A 20,446-nucleotide genomic window follows, 5' to 3' on the forward strand; every position below is an offset into this window, starting at 1 on the left:
GAAAAATCTGACTTTTATTCTGAAATTTTTAAAAAAACAAGACTTTTATTCTGAAATATTTTTGGGGGGACTTTTATTCTGAAATATGTTTTTTCAGACTTTTATTCTGAAAAAAAAAAATCAGACTTATTCAGAAATATTTTTGGGGGGACTTTTATTCAGAAATATTTTTGGGGGGGACTTTTATTCAGAAATATGTTTTTGCCAGAAAAACATACCGGCATATACGGTAAATCAATATTTGGCGACGTGAATCGATCATTGTATCGCAAGAGGCCACGATAAGAAAATCGCTGTATCAATATTTTGTCCCACCCCTAGTTCACATGCCCGGGAATTGTCTGCAGACAATGCAGTACATAGCTGGTATTGTGGTATCGTTCTCCACCCACGGATATGGTTCTGCGTCTATTATTTTTCTCATAACCTAAAGCGGGGTACACACATAAGGATTTTCTGGGCGATTTTGGCCCGATTTTCGGATGTCTGAAATCGACAGAAAACGCCCGATTATCAGATGGATCTTAACATTTTCCTATAACAAAATCCTGGGGTGTGAGGTGTGTGCAATCAACTCTCCCGACAACCTGCTTGGAAAATGGGCTTGGGGAACGACAGATTCCAAACTCTCTAGACTCTAGAGTCTCGTTCCCCAAGCCAGAAATCTCGCGTGAACCCATCCTTTTAATATTGCCTTTAAATTACAAAACAATTAAATTAAGATTATATAATGATTAAAGCACTTTGAGCCGCAACGTTTGCAGGAAAAGTGCTATACAAATAAAGTTATTATTATTATTATTATCTAACGTAGTACCCTGACTGACCTGTACGAGACAACCATGTGCGACAGGGCAAATAAAGTGCCGAATAACGAAAAGAAGAAGTCAGCTCGCTTCTTGATTGGCTACGTTATAGTTGAACTCGCGAGCAGGGTTGCCAGATGGAAATGACATGTTCCACTCTAACCACAGTCTAAAACCGCTAATTCCACCAAACAATCTGGCAACCCTATGATTTCTGGTCGTAAATATTGAACACATTTGACATTTACGATTGCCGGCCACGCCCATTTTCCGAGCAGGTTGTCGGGAGAGACTCTTAACACACCTCACACCACAGGATTTTGTTAGAGGAAAATGTTAAGAGCCATCTGATAATCGGGCGTTTTCTGTCGTTTTCAGACATCCGAAAATCGGGAAAATCCTTATGTGTGTACCCCGCTTTAGTTGGTCTTTCTGGCAGCGTGTTAACCTCATAGGAGCCAACGGACCCCCATGTGGATCCGAAGTGATATAAAGAGTTTACCTCGATCAATTCTCTTCCTCAGACGGTAAACACAAGTCACATCCAGTTTTCTCCAACTGGAGAATGTGTCATGTCCGGTTTCAACGCCGAATTTCCATACCATTGGTCGGCCAACCCCCCCCAAAAAAATCCCAATTTAAAAAAATAAATAATAGAAATCTGATACATGAGAAAGGTCAAAGGTCAAAGATGGTGCCAAAATATCTCCAAATGGCCTAAACATATAGGTGTCCGCCTAAACATACCTGTACTAAAACAGGTACAAAGTTGCATTTGCTCACATTACTAGCATCGACTTTGGCACAAGTACTAATAAGACCCTGGAGTACTGATTCCTAGATGATTTGGGCTTCGTTATCAGGTTTCCAAGGTGATATTCACTGTAAAAGCTGTTGTTTTTTTAGGCGGAGACTGAATTTGAGATGTTTTATAATGTTCTAGCTCTATTTGCTCTGACACAGTAACATAGATTTTGATTCTGACACTTCTACAGCCACCCCACAGGTGTTAGCTTTCATTTGATAACAATATCATTATGAAGGCCCTTGTGATTGTGGAGATATTCTATATTCACTGTGGGCATGTCATTTCGAGCAGAAAACCAGAAAAATGAGGTGGATAAGATCTGGATTGGTTCAGAACATACATTACAGGGAGAAAGTTCTATGTCAAGCTTGGAGATCATGTGTCTGAGAAATATGACAGCAACTTCGGAGTCGCACAAGGGAGCTGCCTTGGTCCACTACTATTCTCACTATACATGTTACCACTCGGGGACATCATTAGAGAGCACAACGTATGTTTCCACAGCTATGCCGATGACACGCAACTGTACATTTCTGCTGAACCAAAGGATACTTCAGCTATAGACTCCATTACGAACTGTCTTCTAGCAATAAATAAATGGGTGAGCAATAACTTCTTGAAGCTAAACGAGGATACAACTGAAGTCCTACTGATCGGCCCTAAAGCAAATAGGGATATGCTGCTTAATAATCTAGGGAAACTGACATCATGGATTAAACCTGAGGTTACAAGTCTAGGTGTTATTTTCGACTCAGACCTAAGCTTCAAGTCCCATATTAACAAGGTGACGAAAACATAATTCTTTCACCTTAGAAACATTGCTAAAGTAAGACCACTAATAAACCAAAAAGATGCTGAAAAACTGATTCATGCCTTTGTCTCAAGCCGGCTCAATTACTGTAACGCACTTTTTACTGGCCTTCCTAAAAAAACGACTGCAAGACTTCAGCTAATTCAAAACTCTGCAGCTCGACTTCTAACTAGAACCAAGAGGAGAGAACACATTACTCCGGTCCTAGCTACTCTGCACTGGCTGCCAGACGCCCCCGATTTCCGGGGACAGCCCCCGGTTTGGATGACCTGTCCCCGGCAACAAACGGTCCCCGGAAAAGTCCCCGTTTCAAGCATTTCATTTTTTATTTTTTTTTTCACTTGGTGCACTTAGTGTCCTCCACTTGGTGTCCTCCACCAAGTGCATCAGCCGCCCGCCAAACTTTACCTGCTGAATAAACGATAGTTATGGAGATAGACTCCAGTTCTTTTTTTTTTTTTTTTTTTTTTTTTCAGATTTTATCCCTTTTTCACCCAATTTGGTAGCCAATTTAACCCAACTTAGCATCCAATTATCCCCTGCCTATTGCATTGGATCCGCCGCCCGACCCCGTGGCCGGCAGTCCCAGAGGAGGGCGCCAGGCAGACTAGGCTGACTGGCTCCTCGAGCCCAGTACCGTTATTCCGGCACCCCAGGGGGCGGTGTTGCGCGACGGATCCTAGTCCAGAAATACTCCTATACCCCCCCTCGGAAGCGGCCGGCCAATATGCCGCTTCCCGTGTGCCTCGGCCATATTCTGGATCTGGCGAGCCGGGATACGAACCCCGGCCCCGGTGGGCAGCATGCACTAGCGGCCAGTGCGTAGACCGCTACACCACCGCGGGGCACAGACTCCAGTTCTATGAGTGGAGCGGAGCCCCATAGGGGAGCTCTGCTCCTATTGGTTTACCCGCTACCTAAAGTAGCCAATGACTGAATTTTTCAATGCCTGCGCCCGCCTGGGGTGCTATATAAAGGGGCGTACTTCGCTCCATCATTCTCCCAAACATACAAAACAGCCGGGTTTGAACGAGTCGAAGTGGGCCAGCAGCCCTATGGGGCTCCGCTCCACTCATAGAACTGGAGTCTATCTCCATAACTATCGTTCTATATCGTGGAGCTCCGCCCCATAGGGGAGCTCTGCTCCTATTGGTTTAGGCGGAGCGAGCGAGGCCAAATGTACCCCCACTGAGACTATTAATCCGAAAACAATCTCAGCGGCACCCGGAGCTGACCACTGATGTTGGTTCAAGACAACCTTAAAAAGTTGGCCCAACCCACACCGAGTCGGCTCCACTGATCTAGCCCTTACGTGAGCACGCAGGGTTGTAGATCTAACGGAACATGTCCTGGAGGAGGGTCCCCTCCCCAGGCATATCCGTAATCATCCTGACAGCACTTGAATAGCATCCCCAACCAGGGTAATCCAAGTGCCATCCCCACTACATCAGTCCTCAGCAAACTGAGGACAGAGTGAGAAAAGGATGAGGAAGAAATATCACTTACCTAACCCTTACGTTGGGTTGTTGATCTAACAGACATGTCCTGGAGGAGGGTCCCTTCCCCAGGCACATCCGTATTCATCCTGACAGCACTTGAATAGAATCCCCATGACCAGGGTAATCCAAGTGCCCTTCCCATAACATCAGTCATCAGCAAAACTGAGGACAGAATGAGAAAGGATTGAGGAAGAATATCACTGACCTAACCCTTACGTGAGCACGTAGGGTTGTAGATCTAACGGAACATGTCCTGGAGGAGGTTCCCCTCCCCAGGCACATCCGTAATCATCCTGACAGCACTTGAATAGAATCCCCAACCAAGGTAATCCAAGTGCTTTCCCCACTACATCAGTCATCAGCAAAACTGAGGACAGAATGAGAAAAGGATGCGGAAGAAATATCACTGATCTAACCCTTACGTGAGCACGTAGGGTTGTTGATCTAACGGAACATGTCCTAGAGGAGGGTCCCCTCCCCAGGCACATCCGTATTCATCCTGACAGCACTTGAATAGAATCCCCATGACCAGGGTAATCCAAGTGCCTTCCCCACTACATCAGTCATCAGCAAAACTGAGGACAGAATGAGAAAAGGATGAGGAAGAAATATCTTTCAAGTAATACCGTACAAAAGGTGATGGCGACGACCAAGACGCCGCCTCACATTATCTCCTCCACTCCCACTCCCCTGAGAATGGCCACTGATGTGGCCATGCCCCTGGTGGAATGAGCCCGAATGCCAGTCGGCACGGGCTGCCCCTTCGATTCGTATGCGAGGCTAATAGCCTCGCAAATCCAATGGGACAGCCTCTGCTTCGAGAGTGGTGCCCCGGCTTTCTGTCCGCCGTAGCAGATCAGAAGCTGGGGAGAAGATCTCAGTCCTGCCGTGCGCTTCACATATTGTGCCAACGCGCGCACCGGACATAGACAATGTAAACGCCTCTCCCTCTCTCCGTCGTGAGGAGGAGGAAAAAAGGCGCTCAGAGCACAGCTCTGAACCCTAAACCCACGATTAACCTTAGGGATAAAAGCCGGGTTAGGGCGTAACACAGCTTTTGTTTCGTCATCAGATATGATCAAACAATCTGCCCGTGTCGAGAGAGCACATAAATCACTCACTCGCTTAGCCGTAGTCAAGGCGAGGAGTAGACTCGTCTTGAGAGACAATAAACGCAACGACACAGTGTCAATGGGTTCGAATGGGGGCACGCACAGCGCCTCTAGCACAATCGACAAGTCCCATTTTGGCATTAGAGTCCTAAGAGGGCGTCTAAGCCTACACACTCCAGTCAAAAAACGCTTAACCAGCGAATGACTGAACAGTGTCGTTGTCGCAAAACCCTCATGACAAGCTGAGATGGCAGCCGCGTAAACTTCTGTTTGACAATCCCTTGTCAAACAGCGACTGTAAGAAGCACAAGAACGTTTCGACCCGACAGCAGACTGGGTCAACGTCCTGTCCCTCACACCACTGTGTAAACACTCGCCAGCGCGCCGCATATCCCTTTGCAGTGGATTGCGCGCGCGCACTCTGAATGGTCTGAATGACCGCGTCTGTCAGACCCCTGCGTTCTAACAAATCCCTCTCAGTAACCAGGCCATGAGGGGGCCCCCCATCATAGGCGGCCTCCTCACCAAGCCTCTGGCCTGAGAGAGTGCATCTTGTCGATGAGGTATGGGCCATGGGCCCTCTACCAACATCTCCATCAGTTCCGGAAACCACGGGGCTCCGGGACGGTCCGGGGCTACAAGAATTAACTCTAGCCTCTCTGACCTCACTCGTGCCAACAGTGGGAGGATAGATGTCAGGGGTGGGAACGCGTATAACAGGACCCTCGGCCATGGGTGGTGTGCGAATGCATCGACTCCCAATGGCGGGTTGTCCTGTTCGCGCAAGGAGAACCAAAGGCGACACTGCGCATTCGTCCGGGACGCAAACAGATCCACTTCTGCTTGCCCGAACCGTGCCCAAATCAGAGACACAATGGAGGGTGCTAACCTCCAGTCGTCGTCCCTCGGGCCTCCCCGTGATAACAGATCTGCTCCTTCGTTGAGCAGACCTGGAATGTGGAGAGCTTTTAGCGAACTCAGGTGTGTGACAGCCCACAGCCATATATCTGTCGCTAGGCGATGAAGTGACGCTGAGCGTACTCCCCCTTGACGATTGATGTATGCTACTGTTGTCCTGTTGTCGGATCTGACTAACACGTCCAGATCCTTTAATACTGGGGCAAAATGAAGTAGCTTTAACTTCACCGCCTCGAGTTCCAGCAGGTTGATGTGACGCGTCTCTAACGGTCCCCATCTTCCTGCCACCGAACCTGCCTGACACACTCCTCCCCACCCAGTCAACGACGCGTCCGTGAAGACTGGGTAGTGGGATGCCGGTCTGCCCATGGCGACTCCGCGCGCGATGACGCGCGGGTCTCTCCAGTAGCTCAGGTCGGTCTTGACCGATCTCGGTATTACAATCAACTTGCGACGGTGTCTCACTGGATCCAGTCGCAGTCGTGCGAACCACCTCTGCAGTCTGCGCATGTGTAATAGGCCTAAGGGGACCACTACATGGGCTGCAGACATCATTCCTAGTAAGGACATCATTGACAGAGCGGTGATTGTATTTGTCACTCGACACACCCGGAGAGCTGACGTCAGTGTCGCTCTCCGTGGTGCCGATAAACTGGCCCTCATCTTGGCAGTATCCAACTGAATGCCTAGATAGGAAAACTGTTGAGCTGGCCACGGAGCACTCTTTGTCCAGTTGACAGCTAACCCCAGCTGAGTGAGGTGCTGCACCAGTGAGGTTGCGTCCCGAATGGCTCGATTTGGGCATTGGGCCAAGACCAGTAGGTCGTCGAGATAAGCTAATATGCGTATCCCGTTTCGCCTCAGTGGTTCGAGTGCTGTCTGCACGCATTTGGAGAAAGTTCGAGGAGCAAGCTCGTACCCGAAGGGCAGGCGCGTGTACTCGTAAACCTTCCCTTGGAAGGCAAAACGTAGAAATTTCCTGTGCCTCTCTGTGATTGGCACATGAAAATACGCGTCCCTCAGGTCTATGCTGATTCCGTAGTCGCCTTTCTGTATACAAGACAGAAGGCGCCTCGTCGTCAACATACGAAAGGGGAGTTTCGCCACTCTCTCGTTGAGGACCCTTAAATCTAGTATGGGTCTCATGCCTCCGGATTTCTTTGGGACAAGGAAATACGGGGAGTACCACCCCATGTCCCACTGGTCCCTCGGAACCATTGTCACTGCGCCCTTTGTTAGGAGATTCGTAATCTCCTCCTGGAGCACACGTGTTTTTATCGGGCAGGACAAAACAGTCTCTCTCACGCCCCTGAAGGGCGGAGGAGGCTGAATGAACTGTAGTGCATATCCCCTCCTCAATGTCCTGTCCAGCCAGCCCGACAGAATACCTGCCCCTTCTAGCCATTCTGCATAACGCAACGACAGCGGCTGGGCCGTCTGTTGTGGTGCAGTCGACAGAAAAAGCTTGAATTTCTGTATGACCCCAGCCGCCGCTGCACACCGAGGAGGTGGCACAGCCCAAGGTGGGGTCATTTCGAAAGGGATGGGCTGCCGTCTGTAAAGAGTGTTTGCTATGTGTAACAATGCCCTTTATTGACGCAGGTTTATTATGTCTGATAATCAAAGAACCGGCCGCACGCTCATGAGCTGGGCCAGATCCTGATAGACATGGAGGGGTTATTGATGTAAATAACGATCCCTCTATACGGCTACAGACAGGGGTGTTTAACCCTGTTTGTGTCGTGATAGGGGTAAGTCTGTTAGGCAGAGAGCTGGCCACACGCTGGTACGCTGGGCCAGTCTCCGCTTCGTTTCTAACCGGTAGCGATTGGACCACGCTCCGACAAGGCAGGCGGGTCTCCGCTCCGGTAGATAACATGGGAAAATCACCTTTACTGAAAAAGTAAGGTGGGGATTTTCCTTCTTTTACCTCTTTATGAGGTAGCAGCCATGAAGAGGAAACCGGTGGTGGGGTCATTACCGACCCCTCCGCCAGTGAAACCGGGCCACGCTGCCGTGGGGGGCCGTAGTGGGCCCTCCCAGTGGTCAGCGGCGGGGGCTGGGGATGCCGAGTGGGACATGGCTCCGTCTGTAGAGGTGGAGCCAGTGCCGCATCACACCGAAACCTCCGTTTCGCAGCCGTTGACGGTCTAGTCGTCACCACGGCGGAAGAAGAAGAGGTGGAGGGTCGCTGAATAGCCCTTGTCTCTCTATTGGAGCATTCAGTAGGGCCATCCGGTCCGCCCCGGTCATGGTGGTGAGAGACAGCCACATCTGTCGCTGCTGCACCACCGCGTTTGCCATCAGGCGACCCCCACAAACCGCGACGCCCTGGGCCAGGTACATCGTCGCGGCACTGAGCTTGCTCAGAAGCACCGTCTCCGCTGCAGACAAACCGTAGGGTCGGTCTGTGGTGATTTTCGCAATGGCGGCGTTAAACACGGCGATGTTATTCGCCGCTGCCGCCGCCTGCGCACCGAGAGCGTAGCTCTTGTCTACCAGGGTGGCGTTAAACCTGTCACGCTGGTTGGGCGGCATAGGTTTGTTAGGCACCGACCAGGCGCTGGACCCCGGTACCAAGTAGGCGGCTAGCGCTGGTTCGAGCGGCGGGGAGCCGTTGGTCATCCCCTCCGCGAGCCCCTCCACTCTGGTAAAGGGCAAGAACGCCTTCACCGGCGCCCTGCCTGTGAGTGGTTCTCCCCACTTGTCCTCCACGAACTTATCTAAGCCCGGGAGGACAGCGTTAGGAGGTTGGTCCTGTCGCTTCGCCCTTTTCCCGTAAAACAGGTCCTTCTCCCAGAAGGACTCCGTTGGGGGAGGGGAGGCGGGACGGGGAATTGCCAACACGCCTGCCGCAGCTTCCAGGAGGCCCTGGAAGTCGTGGCGGAGTGATGGGGGGGCGAGGGCGGGGAGCACGTGCTCTACCTGCCGCTCGCTCTCATCAGAGCTTTCTGATTCTGACACCGGCACCGACCACTCAGTTGGGTGAGGGCGGCGTGATGTCAGGGCCGGCTGAGCGGGCGGGACCATCCCTACTTGGGGAGGTGCCTGCCCAGAACGCCGTTCTTGCTTGTCCTCCGCTGCTAGAAAATCGCAGCGGCAGGTGTCCCGGAGGAACTTCTTCGTGGTCGGCGGCGGACGATCCATCGCTGAAGGGAAAAGTCTCCTCCGCTGAAAAGTGTCCTCCGCTGCTTGGAAGTCGCAGCGGCAGGCGTCCCGGAGGAACTTCTCCATAGGCGGCGGACGATCCATCTTGAAGGGAAAAGTCTGGCGGGTCCTCCAGTCTTAGTAGTCGTCCTTCTCAGTCTTCAGATATAAACCCGTGCTGAACTTTTTGGGAGAATGATGGAGCGAAGTACGCCCCTTTATATAGCACCCCAGGCGGGCGCAGGCATTGAAAAATTCAGTCATTGGCTACTTTAGGTAGCGGGTAAACCAATAGGAGCAGAGCTCCCCTATGGGGCGGAGCTCCACGATATAGAACTGTGGTAAGTGCTGTGAATCTTGATGACAGTAAGCACCAGAATGTTCATGACACGTTATAAATACAGAATAATCTGCTGATTTTGAGCTGACAATGCTTCGTGGTGTTTGTAAAGAGCATTGATCATTTACTTTAGCTAGTGATCACTTAATATAATTGGAATAGTGGTAGCTATAATGTCAGCGCTGTTGTGTGAAGTGTTACGTTAGAATTATAGACCCTATTATAATGTCAATGTATGCATATTACCACGTTAATGGGCGATCGTTACATTCCATAGGAATCATTTCAGCCACGATTCAGTGATTGTTCCCCATTAGCGAGCTCATTATGATTGCTAGCTTCTGTTTGTATAAATAGTGCGGTTGCTGACAGCCTCCTTGTCATTTGTTCCAGTGACTGACCCAGGCACGGCTTGAGGATTTTCCTGGCTGGAGATACTGCATTTTGGTATGTTTGAATTTACTTTATTTTGTTTAGGACTGGGTTGTGCTTGTACTAGCTGAGTGCTTTGCGTTGTGTTATGTTGTTTGTCTTGCTGGTAATCACCTATGGGTCATTATACGAAAACGTGCCATTTTCCATTTTTAATGTTTGGTTTTCGGAGTATTTGATTTTAAAGTTTAAGCCCCTTTTTGGATGAAGTAGATCCTCACCTCTTAGAAAAAAATTACGTGCCATCTCAGGGTATCTTATTTATTTATTTATTTTCACATAATCAACATGCGTAAGTCTGTTTCGTCAACCCTGTTACCGACATATTAATTGATGTTTGAAAATGTTTTAAATCCGTATTTAGAACAAATCTGATATTCTATGAAATATAAAGTCCCCTTTGTTACAATAAGTGTGTTTGTAAAGTGAGAATAATGAGGAGTTTACTTTTTTCCCATGATGAATATGCTCATTTACAATTGACACTTTAACAGCATCTTCTGTTTTAAGAAAAAGTTATGGAAACAACATAATAATACCCTGATTTATTTGTGTGGATTACTGGTCTATTTTACTTTACATATAAAATGAGTTGATTTTGCATTAGTCTTTTCATTGTTTAAATTATATTATAATATTATACAAGTAACAGGGCTGACAGCTCAGTAACAGGGTTGACACCAGTTGGTTGTCAACTGGTTACTGCTTGTTTAAGTTACAGTTATAGGTCTAATGGAGCTTAATGGTACATTCATAAACCTTTAACTCAAAACTACTAATCAGAATAGTCTGGACACAATGTTAATAAAGCTGCTGGAACCTCAATTTGCTGTCCCAATTCTGGGGTTTGTCATAACATTAATATTTAACACCTATGCTCTGTGCTGCAGTCCTGGAATTGGAATAGTTCAATCTAATCAGACTAGTGGAGAAGAGCTTATGGGGTGCCCTGGTGGCTATTATTATTAATAAGATAATACAATGAAATATATGCAGTGGGTGTATAAAGTTGTTTTAAATTATTTATAAAAATACAATACAATATACAGAATTTTGACAACATCATTAGTCTTATGTTAGGCTTAAACATTATGTTAGGCTTAAAGTATGAGTAGGGTAGTGGAGATAAAAATGGGCATAAAAAGCACAATAGTGTGTACAAATTCACCAGAATGCAGGAAATTAAGTGTTAAATCCTCTTTTTTTTCTGGGGGAGGACCCCCAGACCCCCCGCATGGTTGATGGTTGGCTCGTCAACCTGAACAGTTCTAAGAATTACTTTTAATACCACTTACAGTACACTGACACTAATGTTGAGAGGCACATTCCAGTTGTTACACTTGAGTATTCTTGCTTGAATGTGTATACATTGGTCAAAATAAGGTCAAAATAAATGAAACAGCAATTGTCCCCGTTTCTGTATTTCATCATGATAAAATGTATACATTTTTCCTAAAAAGTTGGAAATGTCCCCAGATTGCATCTGAGAAATCTGGTCACCTTACTGGCAGCCAGTAACATGTAGGGTTGATTTTAAGGTCCTCCTCCTTATATACAAAGCCCTTAATGGGCGAGGCCCAAAGTACATTGCTAATTCCCTTGCCAATTGTGTACCCTCAAGAACAAGATCATCTATCGCAGGTTTATTAGAGGTTCCCAGCAACAGTCAGAAGAAGATCTTGTAAGAACAAATGGTACGAGATCAAGTAAGAACAAATGGTACTAGCCTCAACGATCCGCCAAGACAAGCTAGGATAGTTTGTGGATCATTTCCTTGACTGAGAACGTACACAGAGACTGAGACAGACCTTTTCCAAAAACTGATGTTTGTGGTGAAAACCAATGGGAAGTACAGAAAGACTGACCTTTACCTTTTCTTTTTACTGTTTTCCCCTGCTTTTATATTCATTCTATGCATGTAAATTTTTTTATATAGGTTTATTTTATTTTGTTCCTGTTGTAAAGCACTTTGAGCTGCGTTTCTTGTATGAAAGGTGCTATAAATAAAGCTTTACTTACTTACCTACTTGTGCAAAGAATGCTGATATGAAATATGAAACATACGGTCGCCAATAGAACTGCCTCCACCACCTACCTCCAGACCTGCCTCCACCACCTACCTCCAGTCCAGTCTCCACCACCTACCTCCAGACCTACCTTGAAACCTGCCTCCAGTACTGTCTGCAACCACCTACCTCCACCACCTGCCTCCAGTCCCATCTCCACCACCTACCTCCAAACCTGCCTCCACCACTTACCTCCAGACCTGCCTCCACCACCTACCTCCAGACCTGCCTCCACAACTAATCACACCTAATCAGCTTAGGTAGTCTCCTTTAGCTCTCTGATAGCTTGGATGAGACGTAGGACCCCCCCCCCCCCCCGCCACACACACACCCACCAAAAGAAAAATCCAGATCCACACAATTCACATGGATGACCTACTTTGAGGTAAAAACAGTGAATTTCACCGAAAGGTCACAAGTTTGCTCCCCTGTTCTATGGCACAGTAATGTTATGATACAATACTCCCCTCACAATGTCACACACAAAAGGATATATTTAAATCCTACAAAATGTATTTAATTGAAAGCTGCTGCCTACAAACAGAACAACACATTGTAGTGAAAGCAAGGGTTATAGGAGCCAACGGACCCCGATGGGGATCCGAAGTGATATAAAGAGTTTACCTCGATCAATTCTCTTCATCGATATCACATTTTTTTCACAACTTTGCATGCTATACGATGCCACCATTTTTTTCCAGAGACGGTAAACACGGCCTAAGTCACATCCAGTTTTCTCCAACTGGAGAATGTGTCATGTCCGGTTTCAACGCCGAATTTCCATACCATTGGTCGGCCAACCCCAAACCCCCCCCCCCCCCCAAAAAAGAAATCTGATACATGAGAAAGGTCAAAGGTCAAAGATGGTGCCAACATATCTCCAAATGGCCTAAACATATAGGTGTCCTGACTTTGGCACAAGTACTAATAAGACCCTGGAGTACTGATTCCTAGATGATTTGGGCTTCGTTATCAGGTTTCCAAGGTGATATTCACTGTAAAAGCTGTAGTTTTTGTTAGGCGGAGACTGAATTTGAGATGTTTTATAATGTTCTAGCTCTATTTGCTCTGACACAGTAACATAGATTTTGATTCTGACACTTCTACAGCCACCCCACAGGTGTTAGCTTTCATTTGATAACAATATCATTATGAAGGCCCTTGTGATTGTGGAGATATTCTATATTCACTGTGGGCATGTCATTTCGAGCAGAAAACCAGAAAAATGAGGTGGATAAGATGAGGTTAATTGTACAATACTTTCCCCCGCTACAGTAAGAGTCTTGGCTGATGGGTGTGTGTTTTGTGTGTCTGTCTCAAGGGGAAATTGGAGCAGCCTTGATGTCCTGAAGATGTGTGTGTGTGTGTGTGTGTGTGTGTGTGTGTGTGTGTGTGTGTATGGGCGGGAGGGAGCATCTTTGATGTCCTGAAGCAGAGGTGTTTCTCCTAATTTGACCTGGTTAACAGCTAACATGGACACCCTAATCACACTACAGAGCTGGAATGAGCTGAGCTGGGCTGGGCACAGTGGAGAGGATGTGGAATGTGAGGGTGCTCACAACACCATGCTGCTGTTTCTCATCTAAAGCTCCCTAGCTCCCCCTAGTGCATGAAGGCATATAACACATGGCAACAATGTAAAACATTTTATATTGCATAGAATAACATGACTACTATTATTTGCTACTATAGTGTACAAAATTACAAACCTCCGAAATTTAGTGTAAAAAACTTTCAGAAATGTAAAAATTGCATACTGTTATAGTGCATATGTCTTTCAATCTGAAAACCAAAAGTAACATTCATTGTGTTGACTCTGACAGGAATATGTTCTGTGACTGTAAACACTCAAGTGTTTCTGGGAAGTCAGAAACATTCTTTAAGAAAAGGAAACCAACTCTCATACTTTCGTTCTAAAGTTTCGTTCTAAATACCAGACATTAACCAACTCTCATACTTTTGTTCTAAAGTTTCGTTCTAAATACCAGACATTCACCAACTATCATACTTTCAGAATCACTATATACCAGGATGACACATCTGACCTGCAGTATTAACTCAAGGTGCATCTAATGGCTCTGGATACAGTTTGGTAAACAATTAAATGATTCAAAACGATGGTTGATGATCCATATATCAATAGCTATACAGGTAGCTATGTATCTTCTGAAAAGTACTATGTACTATGAAGGGAATCAAACGATCCCAGAGTTACAACGACAACATTTCTCTGGGAGTGATATCTGCTTGATACGTCATCCAACCACTACGTAGACTTGTTTTAATACTGCTAACAAAGATCATCATCTCTGACTTCTTGTTTACATTTGAATACTGTTTCTGGTAATCCACACAATAATGTTGCGGCATTCATAGTCCAATGATAAATAGTCAAGTCTTTGAGGCTGTTTTACAGCAAATTACATTTGTGAAATAGGGACATCTGATTAAATAATATGTTTCAGTCACTGAAGACCTCTTTCCAGTAGCGATCCACAGTGAAGTTCTTGTTCCTCTGAGCCAACCGACCCAGAGCCCGGCCTTCCTTTATGGACTGGTCGTAGCTGAGCCTCCAGAGGTTCCTCATTGACGTGCTGTTCCTGGGACCTGAGGCAGCCAGGTCAAAGACCCTTGGAGGAGGGCAGCTCAGGTGGTCTCCCTCTGCTCGCCAGGTCTTAGGAGGGAGGCCCTGTGGAAAAGGTTTTAAAAATATTGTACAACTTAGACAATAGTGACTGAAAAACAAGCAATATCCTGTTATTCATTTTATCAATTTAACTGTGAATATTAATATTACTAATTAACACAAGATCCACAACTTCACAAGTACACAGTAGCCCACAGGCAAACTCACACAAAAGGTTTCACTCTAAACTACGGCCAACCTGATCACTACAGCCACAAATCAAATCTATCACGTTACTTTGGTCTGTCTGTTGATGTTCTCCCACACGCGGTTGCAGACCATGCACTCAAACACGTCTATGTAGTTGTCCTGAGCCAGATCCTGCACCCCCCAAGGTCGCTCCTTCATCTCCTTCACCAACGCCACGTTGGACACGTCCCGCTCCATCTTCCACCCCAGATAGGCTTGATACTGCCCATCATCCTGGTCCAGCCTCCTCAGAAACGCCGCCAGCTTCTCCGGAGGCTCCTCCGGGTCCACCACCACCGCGCTCCGGTTGCTAGGCAGCCATTTCCTGACGTTGGGAGCACCGTAGTAGACGGGAACCACGCCCAGCTTCAGAGGGCGCCACAGCTTCTCTGTGATGTAGTCGTCACAGACGGCGTTCTCAAAGGCCAGGATGAACTTGTACTGAGCCAGGATGTGGTAGAACCCTCGCTCCTCCATGGCTGTAGACTCGCTCAGGTGGGGAGGGAGGTCCTTGTTGTGGAGGCACTGTCCATAGGAGTCCACCTGGACGTCAATCAATCATTCAATCAGTCAGTCAATCAATAATAAGACTTTATCTGTATAGCACATTTGTATAACACACTGGTATAGCGCATATGTATATTGCATTGGTATAGCACAATTGTATAACACTCTGGTGTAGCACATTTGTATAACACACTGGTATAGCACATTTGTATAACACACTGGTATAACACATTTGTATAACACACTGGTATAGCACATTTGTATAACACACTGGTATAGCACATTTGTATAACACACTGGTATAGCACATTTGTATAATACACTGGTATAGCACATTTGTATAATACACTGGTATAGCACATTTGTATAATACACTGGTATAGCACATTTGCACATTTCGTATACAAATGAAACACTGGCCACACCTGGATGTGCTTCATCAGCTCGCTCACGTAGATGTCGCGGTCAGAAGGGGGGTCACAGTCTGACTGGACATAGACCACGGGGGCCAGGGTGGTCCGGAGATGGTTCTTCTGGGCCAGGGGGACCAGGTAGGTGTGAGAAGTCAGAACCTGTAGGGAGGGATGGATGGATGGATGGATGGATGGATGAATGGATGAATGATATATGAACTGGAAAAATTGTTTGATTTGACAATAATTGGTTGACAATTCATTTGGAAGTAGTGGCACATATCAATGGAGCAGGTAACATATTGGACATATCAATGGAGCAGGTAACATGTATGACACATGAACAGGTCCAGGGGCCTCATTTATAGAGCCTGCATATGCCAAAAAAGTGTGCAACTTTGATAATAAAAAAAAACTTGGCGTGAAAATGTGCGCTCCTGCACGCACACTGGGACCCATGTGTATGCACAGAAACTGGCAGAAGGATGAAATTGGAGAAACACTTTGAAATTGTGTAAAAATTGTGTAAATATGCTAAATATTACCTCTCACGTATTATACAGACGTGGACAAATTTGTTGCTACCCTTACAGCTCATTGAAACTATGCTTCATTCCTCCTGAAAAGTTATTTCAGAGAAAATTGTGGGTTCTTCTTTTTTAGTCTAAGGGTACCAACACATTTGTCCACATCTGTATATGAAGGAGCGCACACAAAGAATATACGTGCACACTGATATTATCTTAACTGTACATATATTCGCCCTTGTCTTGTACGCATCACACTGTACATATCTTTACTGTATATATCATATATATCACTTTTTACATTCACATTCATTGCACGTAGCACAAGGCTGGACATGAACAAGTTGAGCGCCGTCCGCACTGACTTCACAGTATTGAACGCCTTCATACATTCAAGTCCAATAATTGCAATGTCCATACATACACATGCAATGTCCATACATTGAAGAACATGAACAAGCCCACTGTAAACAATTGACTATCATCCCCAAGCACACCCCATGTATACGGACTACGAAAACCTTAAGCGCACAGCCACTTTATTACTGAACTATCTATTATTACTAGTTGCACCACTAGTGTATTCTGTCTTACCTGTATTGTCACCTTTATCTTGAATTATGCCTATTGCGTTATGTCTTGTGCTGCAATGTCAGGAACGGAAGCCTAAGAAGTTTACTCTCTTACACTTGTGTAATGTGACGTAACAATAAATGTAACAATAAACAAATGGCTTTTTCACAATGCATTATCTGGTTAGTTGTGATTTATAAAGGGAAACAGGCGCGGGACTTGTGTTTAAAATATCTGAATGTTGGTGTGCGTAAATGTTCTTGCTTGTCTACGTACGCAAGCTTTTTACGCCAGTTCTACGCAAAGCTTTATAGATGAGGTCCCAGGTAGGTCCCGGTGAATGTACCTGCAGACTCTCCAGGTACTGAGTGGTGAGAGGCAGGTGAGACCGGTGGCTGAAGGTGGCCGTGTGGTTGAACAGGGTAATGACCGGCTCCTGGAACAGCTTGTAGTTGTTCTTAGGTGATTCCTCATGGAACAGCGCCCACTGGTGGTGTGGCTGTCTGGGCAGCGGGAGACTCTCGATGTTGAAGTCCGTGCCTGGGTTCGATTCAGAGAGGAAAGAAGAATGAGAAGATATGGATTAAGTATCTATAATACAGAGTCAGCACATCTAAGGTATTGCTGACTATCCATGTAGCCACTTTAATGAAGTAATACGTGGACTAGATAAACATTAAAATATGCAGTGATTAATAATGTCTTCTTCCTCTGACAAGGTAGCAGCTTATCTTGGATTACTGTGAGCCAACTCTGGGAAGATTCAATAACAGTTACAAGTCTTTCTGTGTTACATAGTGATGATGTTTAGGGATCCCAGATATGTTGTTATCTTCTGCAAAGGTCAAATCAATTCACCGTCCAACCTCAGTGGGAGGTGTGTGTGCTCCCTGCTCCTAGGTGGGCTGACTACTATGGTGCAGCGCATTGGATGCTTGTTTATTCCCTGTATCTGTATATTCTTATCTGTCCCTGTTCAAATGAATCACAGATGAATAAATACTGTAACGACATCCCTTAGGAAGGAAACTCAGAGGCCATTTATTATCTCCATGGGAACAGATGTGTTATTCTGTCCTCTTGCAGGTTGCAGCTAATAGTAGGTCTAGCAGGTCCCTCCCTTTAGCTTAGTGGTGTCCAGAGCAACATTGCTGCTCTGGACAAGGTCTCCATCTAGTGGTGATTTGATTACATTACACACATCAAATCAAACTGTTCCATACTAGTTGTAGCGTACACTATTCCACCAACAGTGCAACAATGAGTAGGAGGCTGAACAGGACGACGATTCGATTTGTATGGTCGGGACCCAGACTGACGTTGCATATGTTCTAGATTTCTAGATGTTTTCTCACCATAGAATAAGAAGGCCTGCGTAGAGGGATGGGAGTAGTAGGTCTTGTTGATGGTGAAGAAGCACTTGTTGGCTCCACACTCCCCTAGCCTGCCTATCTCTCCCGTCAGAGGGGACCACCAGACGATGTAGGGGTACTCGCCCTGCTCGGACAGACGAGAGGTGGTCCTCTCATATAGGCCCGGTCTCCCTCTGGGCCCCTGGAGCTCCCTAGGGGGGAGTCTGTACACAGTCTTCTCAAACTGGCCTAGCTCCACCACCACCTGGACACAGACACACAGTCGATTAGCACTGAGAGAGAATGTGTATCTGGTAATGACACCATACTAAAGATGTAACAAATGAAATGGAATGAAGAATGGTATCAACCATGTGTGTTTGATATACCATTGATACATAATGCATGGAATGGAATAGGGAATGGTATCAAACGTTTGATTCCATTCCATGCATTACAATGAGCCCGCCCTTGTATTTCATCCATTGAGATGACCCCTGTGTAACAGTTAAAAAAGGTAATGGTTATTTTCACTGTGATGTGAACTGCGTAGAATGAAATGGACTACATTTATCAACACATGTATAGCAGACTTAAGCATAGGCTATTATAGGATATCTATAAGAGGAAACCGATAAGGAACATGATTATTCATGCTTCAATGTATCAGCATACATCAATGAAGTGAGAGAAGAGCAGAGAGACATGTCATGAACAGGTCATGCAATGGGAATGAGATGGCAAACCATGTGGGGAACAGATAAGATATAATACCAGAGAGGAGAGAGAAAGGATCTAGTTGTTATCCTTATGTTAGTCAGACCTAGGACAGGAGGAAGGGTTGAGGGGGGGCAATCTATGGCTCTGTCCTACTGTGCCTGCAAGAAAAGAGTTACCCACAAATCTATCTATAAAAGCATTTAAATATTAGCATTATAATTAGAACATGCAATGCGTTTGTTATTGACAGCTCCTGCCGCCTTCATCTTGGAGACGTAACGAATAGGACAGCTCCAACCTAACGGATTCACTTTAGTCGTAGACTGACTAGATAGATTACGAGGTTTTTGTTGGACTTCAATATCATATTGAATATGTTCCGTTCATTTACTGGACAATCTTACCTGCAGGGTTACAATCAGAAAAAGTAAAGCTGATAAGCAGAGGCAGAAAACAAAAAGTTTCTTCAAAGAAAGTCTGGCCATATTTCAACTATTGAAAACAATGGCGAAAATAAATGTTTACAAAACATATTTAAATCCTCGTAAATGCAAAGCCTTCGTCTATTGCTGGGTAGATGTTGACTGTGTTTATAACAGAACAGCTTGGTGTTTGTCTGGAAGTAGACACACACATGCGGCCATGTTTTACATTTTCATTGGCAGTCCTTTTTTTAAACGTCACAGGGAGGGCTCAACTCCCATTGGTGTACCCATCCATCAATTACAATCAACATTCCTAGACCTAGTAGTCTGATTGGCTATTAGCTTGAAGGCCACGTCATCTACCATAAAGGACGTGAACAAATCACAAGACAATGACGGAACATATCCAAGTTATTAACACTTTTTTAGCTCTACCCTTCACTTGAAGTATGCACTTGTTCTTTTCTACAGGGAATGAATGTTAATGCTTAGACCAATCCTATACTTATTCTCAAAATATGAAATCCTTCCAGCAAAGAGCTGCTTGGACAAGTTAATGGCAGACACTCTATTAACCTCATTTACTGTAGATAGATGTTCCGAAAGAAACATGCTCATTCATAGATAAACTACCACTCAAATGTATTTGGAAAAACAAAACCTATGATATTAAAAACAGTCATGATGAATACATAGCTCAGGTACAGTAGTCTTTAGTAGTCTTTGCTTTTTAGACTTTTCGTCCCCTACCTCAGTTAGTCTAGAATTGTTGCTCAGGTGTAACTATGGTAACTATGATATTTATAAAATCCCTGTGAAACTCTCCAGTTTGTACAAGCACAACCTCTCTCCACATACATTTTGAATAATAGATATTCTATGAGATATTAAACATAACAATACATATTTGTTTTATAAAGCTTGGTTTGATTAAAAATATAAAATATAATAAAGAATTTGTAAGCCAACTACTGAACCGTCAAGTTCAGCTCTTTACATATTGTGAATTTCTTATTTGGTTGATAATCCTATTGCATTCTATAACTGCCTGAAGTCTGCGACTCATTGATCCCACCAGACGCTGGGTATATTCTCTGGTGATGCTCTGGCAGGCC

At 45.5% G+C, this 20,446-nt stretch overlaps 1 protein-coding gene across 2 annotated transcripts; it reads right to left on the bottom strand.

Annotated features, from left to right (window-relative positions):
- Positions 1-13,654: 13,654 nt before the first annotated feature.
- Positions 13,655-19,458, bottom strand: pofut3 (protein O-fucosyltransferase 3). 2 transcript variants are annotated; one of them, XR_013937411.1, is made up of 7 exons: positions 19,311-19,458; positions 18,190-18,451; positions 17,181-17,374; positions 15,747-15,893; positions 14,863-15,357; positions 13,889-14,628; positions 13,655-13,838 (listed from the first exon to the last, which is right to left on the bottom strand). XR_013937411.1 is itself a non-coding variant. In XM_080529035.1 (6 exons), exons 1-6 carry the CDS (start codon positions 19,389-19,391, stop codon positions 14,401-14,403), a joined length of 1,407 nt encoding a protein of 468 aa, XP_080385161.1. In that variant the 5' UTR covers positions 19,392-19,458; the 3' UTR covers positions 13,655-14,400. The 2 variants fall into 2 exon arrangements, 1 of the variants encoding a protein (XP_080385161.1); XM_080529035.1 differs by having other exon boundaries at positions 13,655-14,628.
- Positions 19,459-20,446: the final 988 nt, after the last annotated feature.

This window comes from Nansenia antarctica, assembly GCF_963989245.1.
Source record: "Nansenia antarctica genome assembly, chromosome: 4".
NCBI classification, from domain to species: Eukaryota; Metazoa; Chordata; class Actinopteri; order Argentiniformes; family Microstomatidae; genus Nansenia; species Nansenia antarctica.

What these genes read in the sequence shown, in the direction of transcription:
- pofut3 (XM_080529035.1), bottom strand. Translation starts at nt 19,391, where the DNA reads ATGGCCAGACTTTCTTTGAAGAAACTTTTTGTTTTCTGCCTCTGCTTA. An exon ending in GCAGGCCTTCTTATTCTATG is followed by an intron (nt 17,375 to 18,189) that starts GTGAGAAAACAT and finishes AATCGAACCCAG; the next exon opens with GCACGGACTTCAACATCGAG. An exon ending in AGTACCTGGAGAGTCTGCAG is followed by an intron (nt 15,894 to 17,180) that starts GTACATTCACCG and finishes CCCTCCCTACAG; the next exon opens with GTTCTGACTTCTCACACCTA.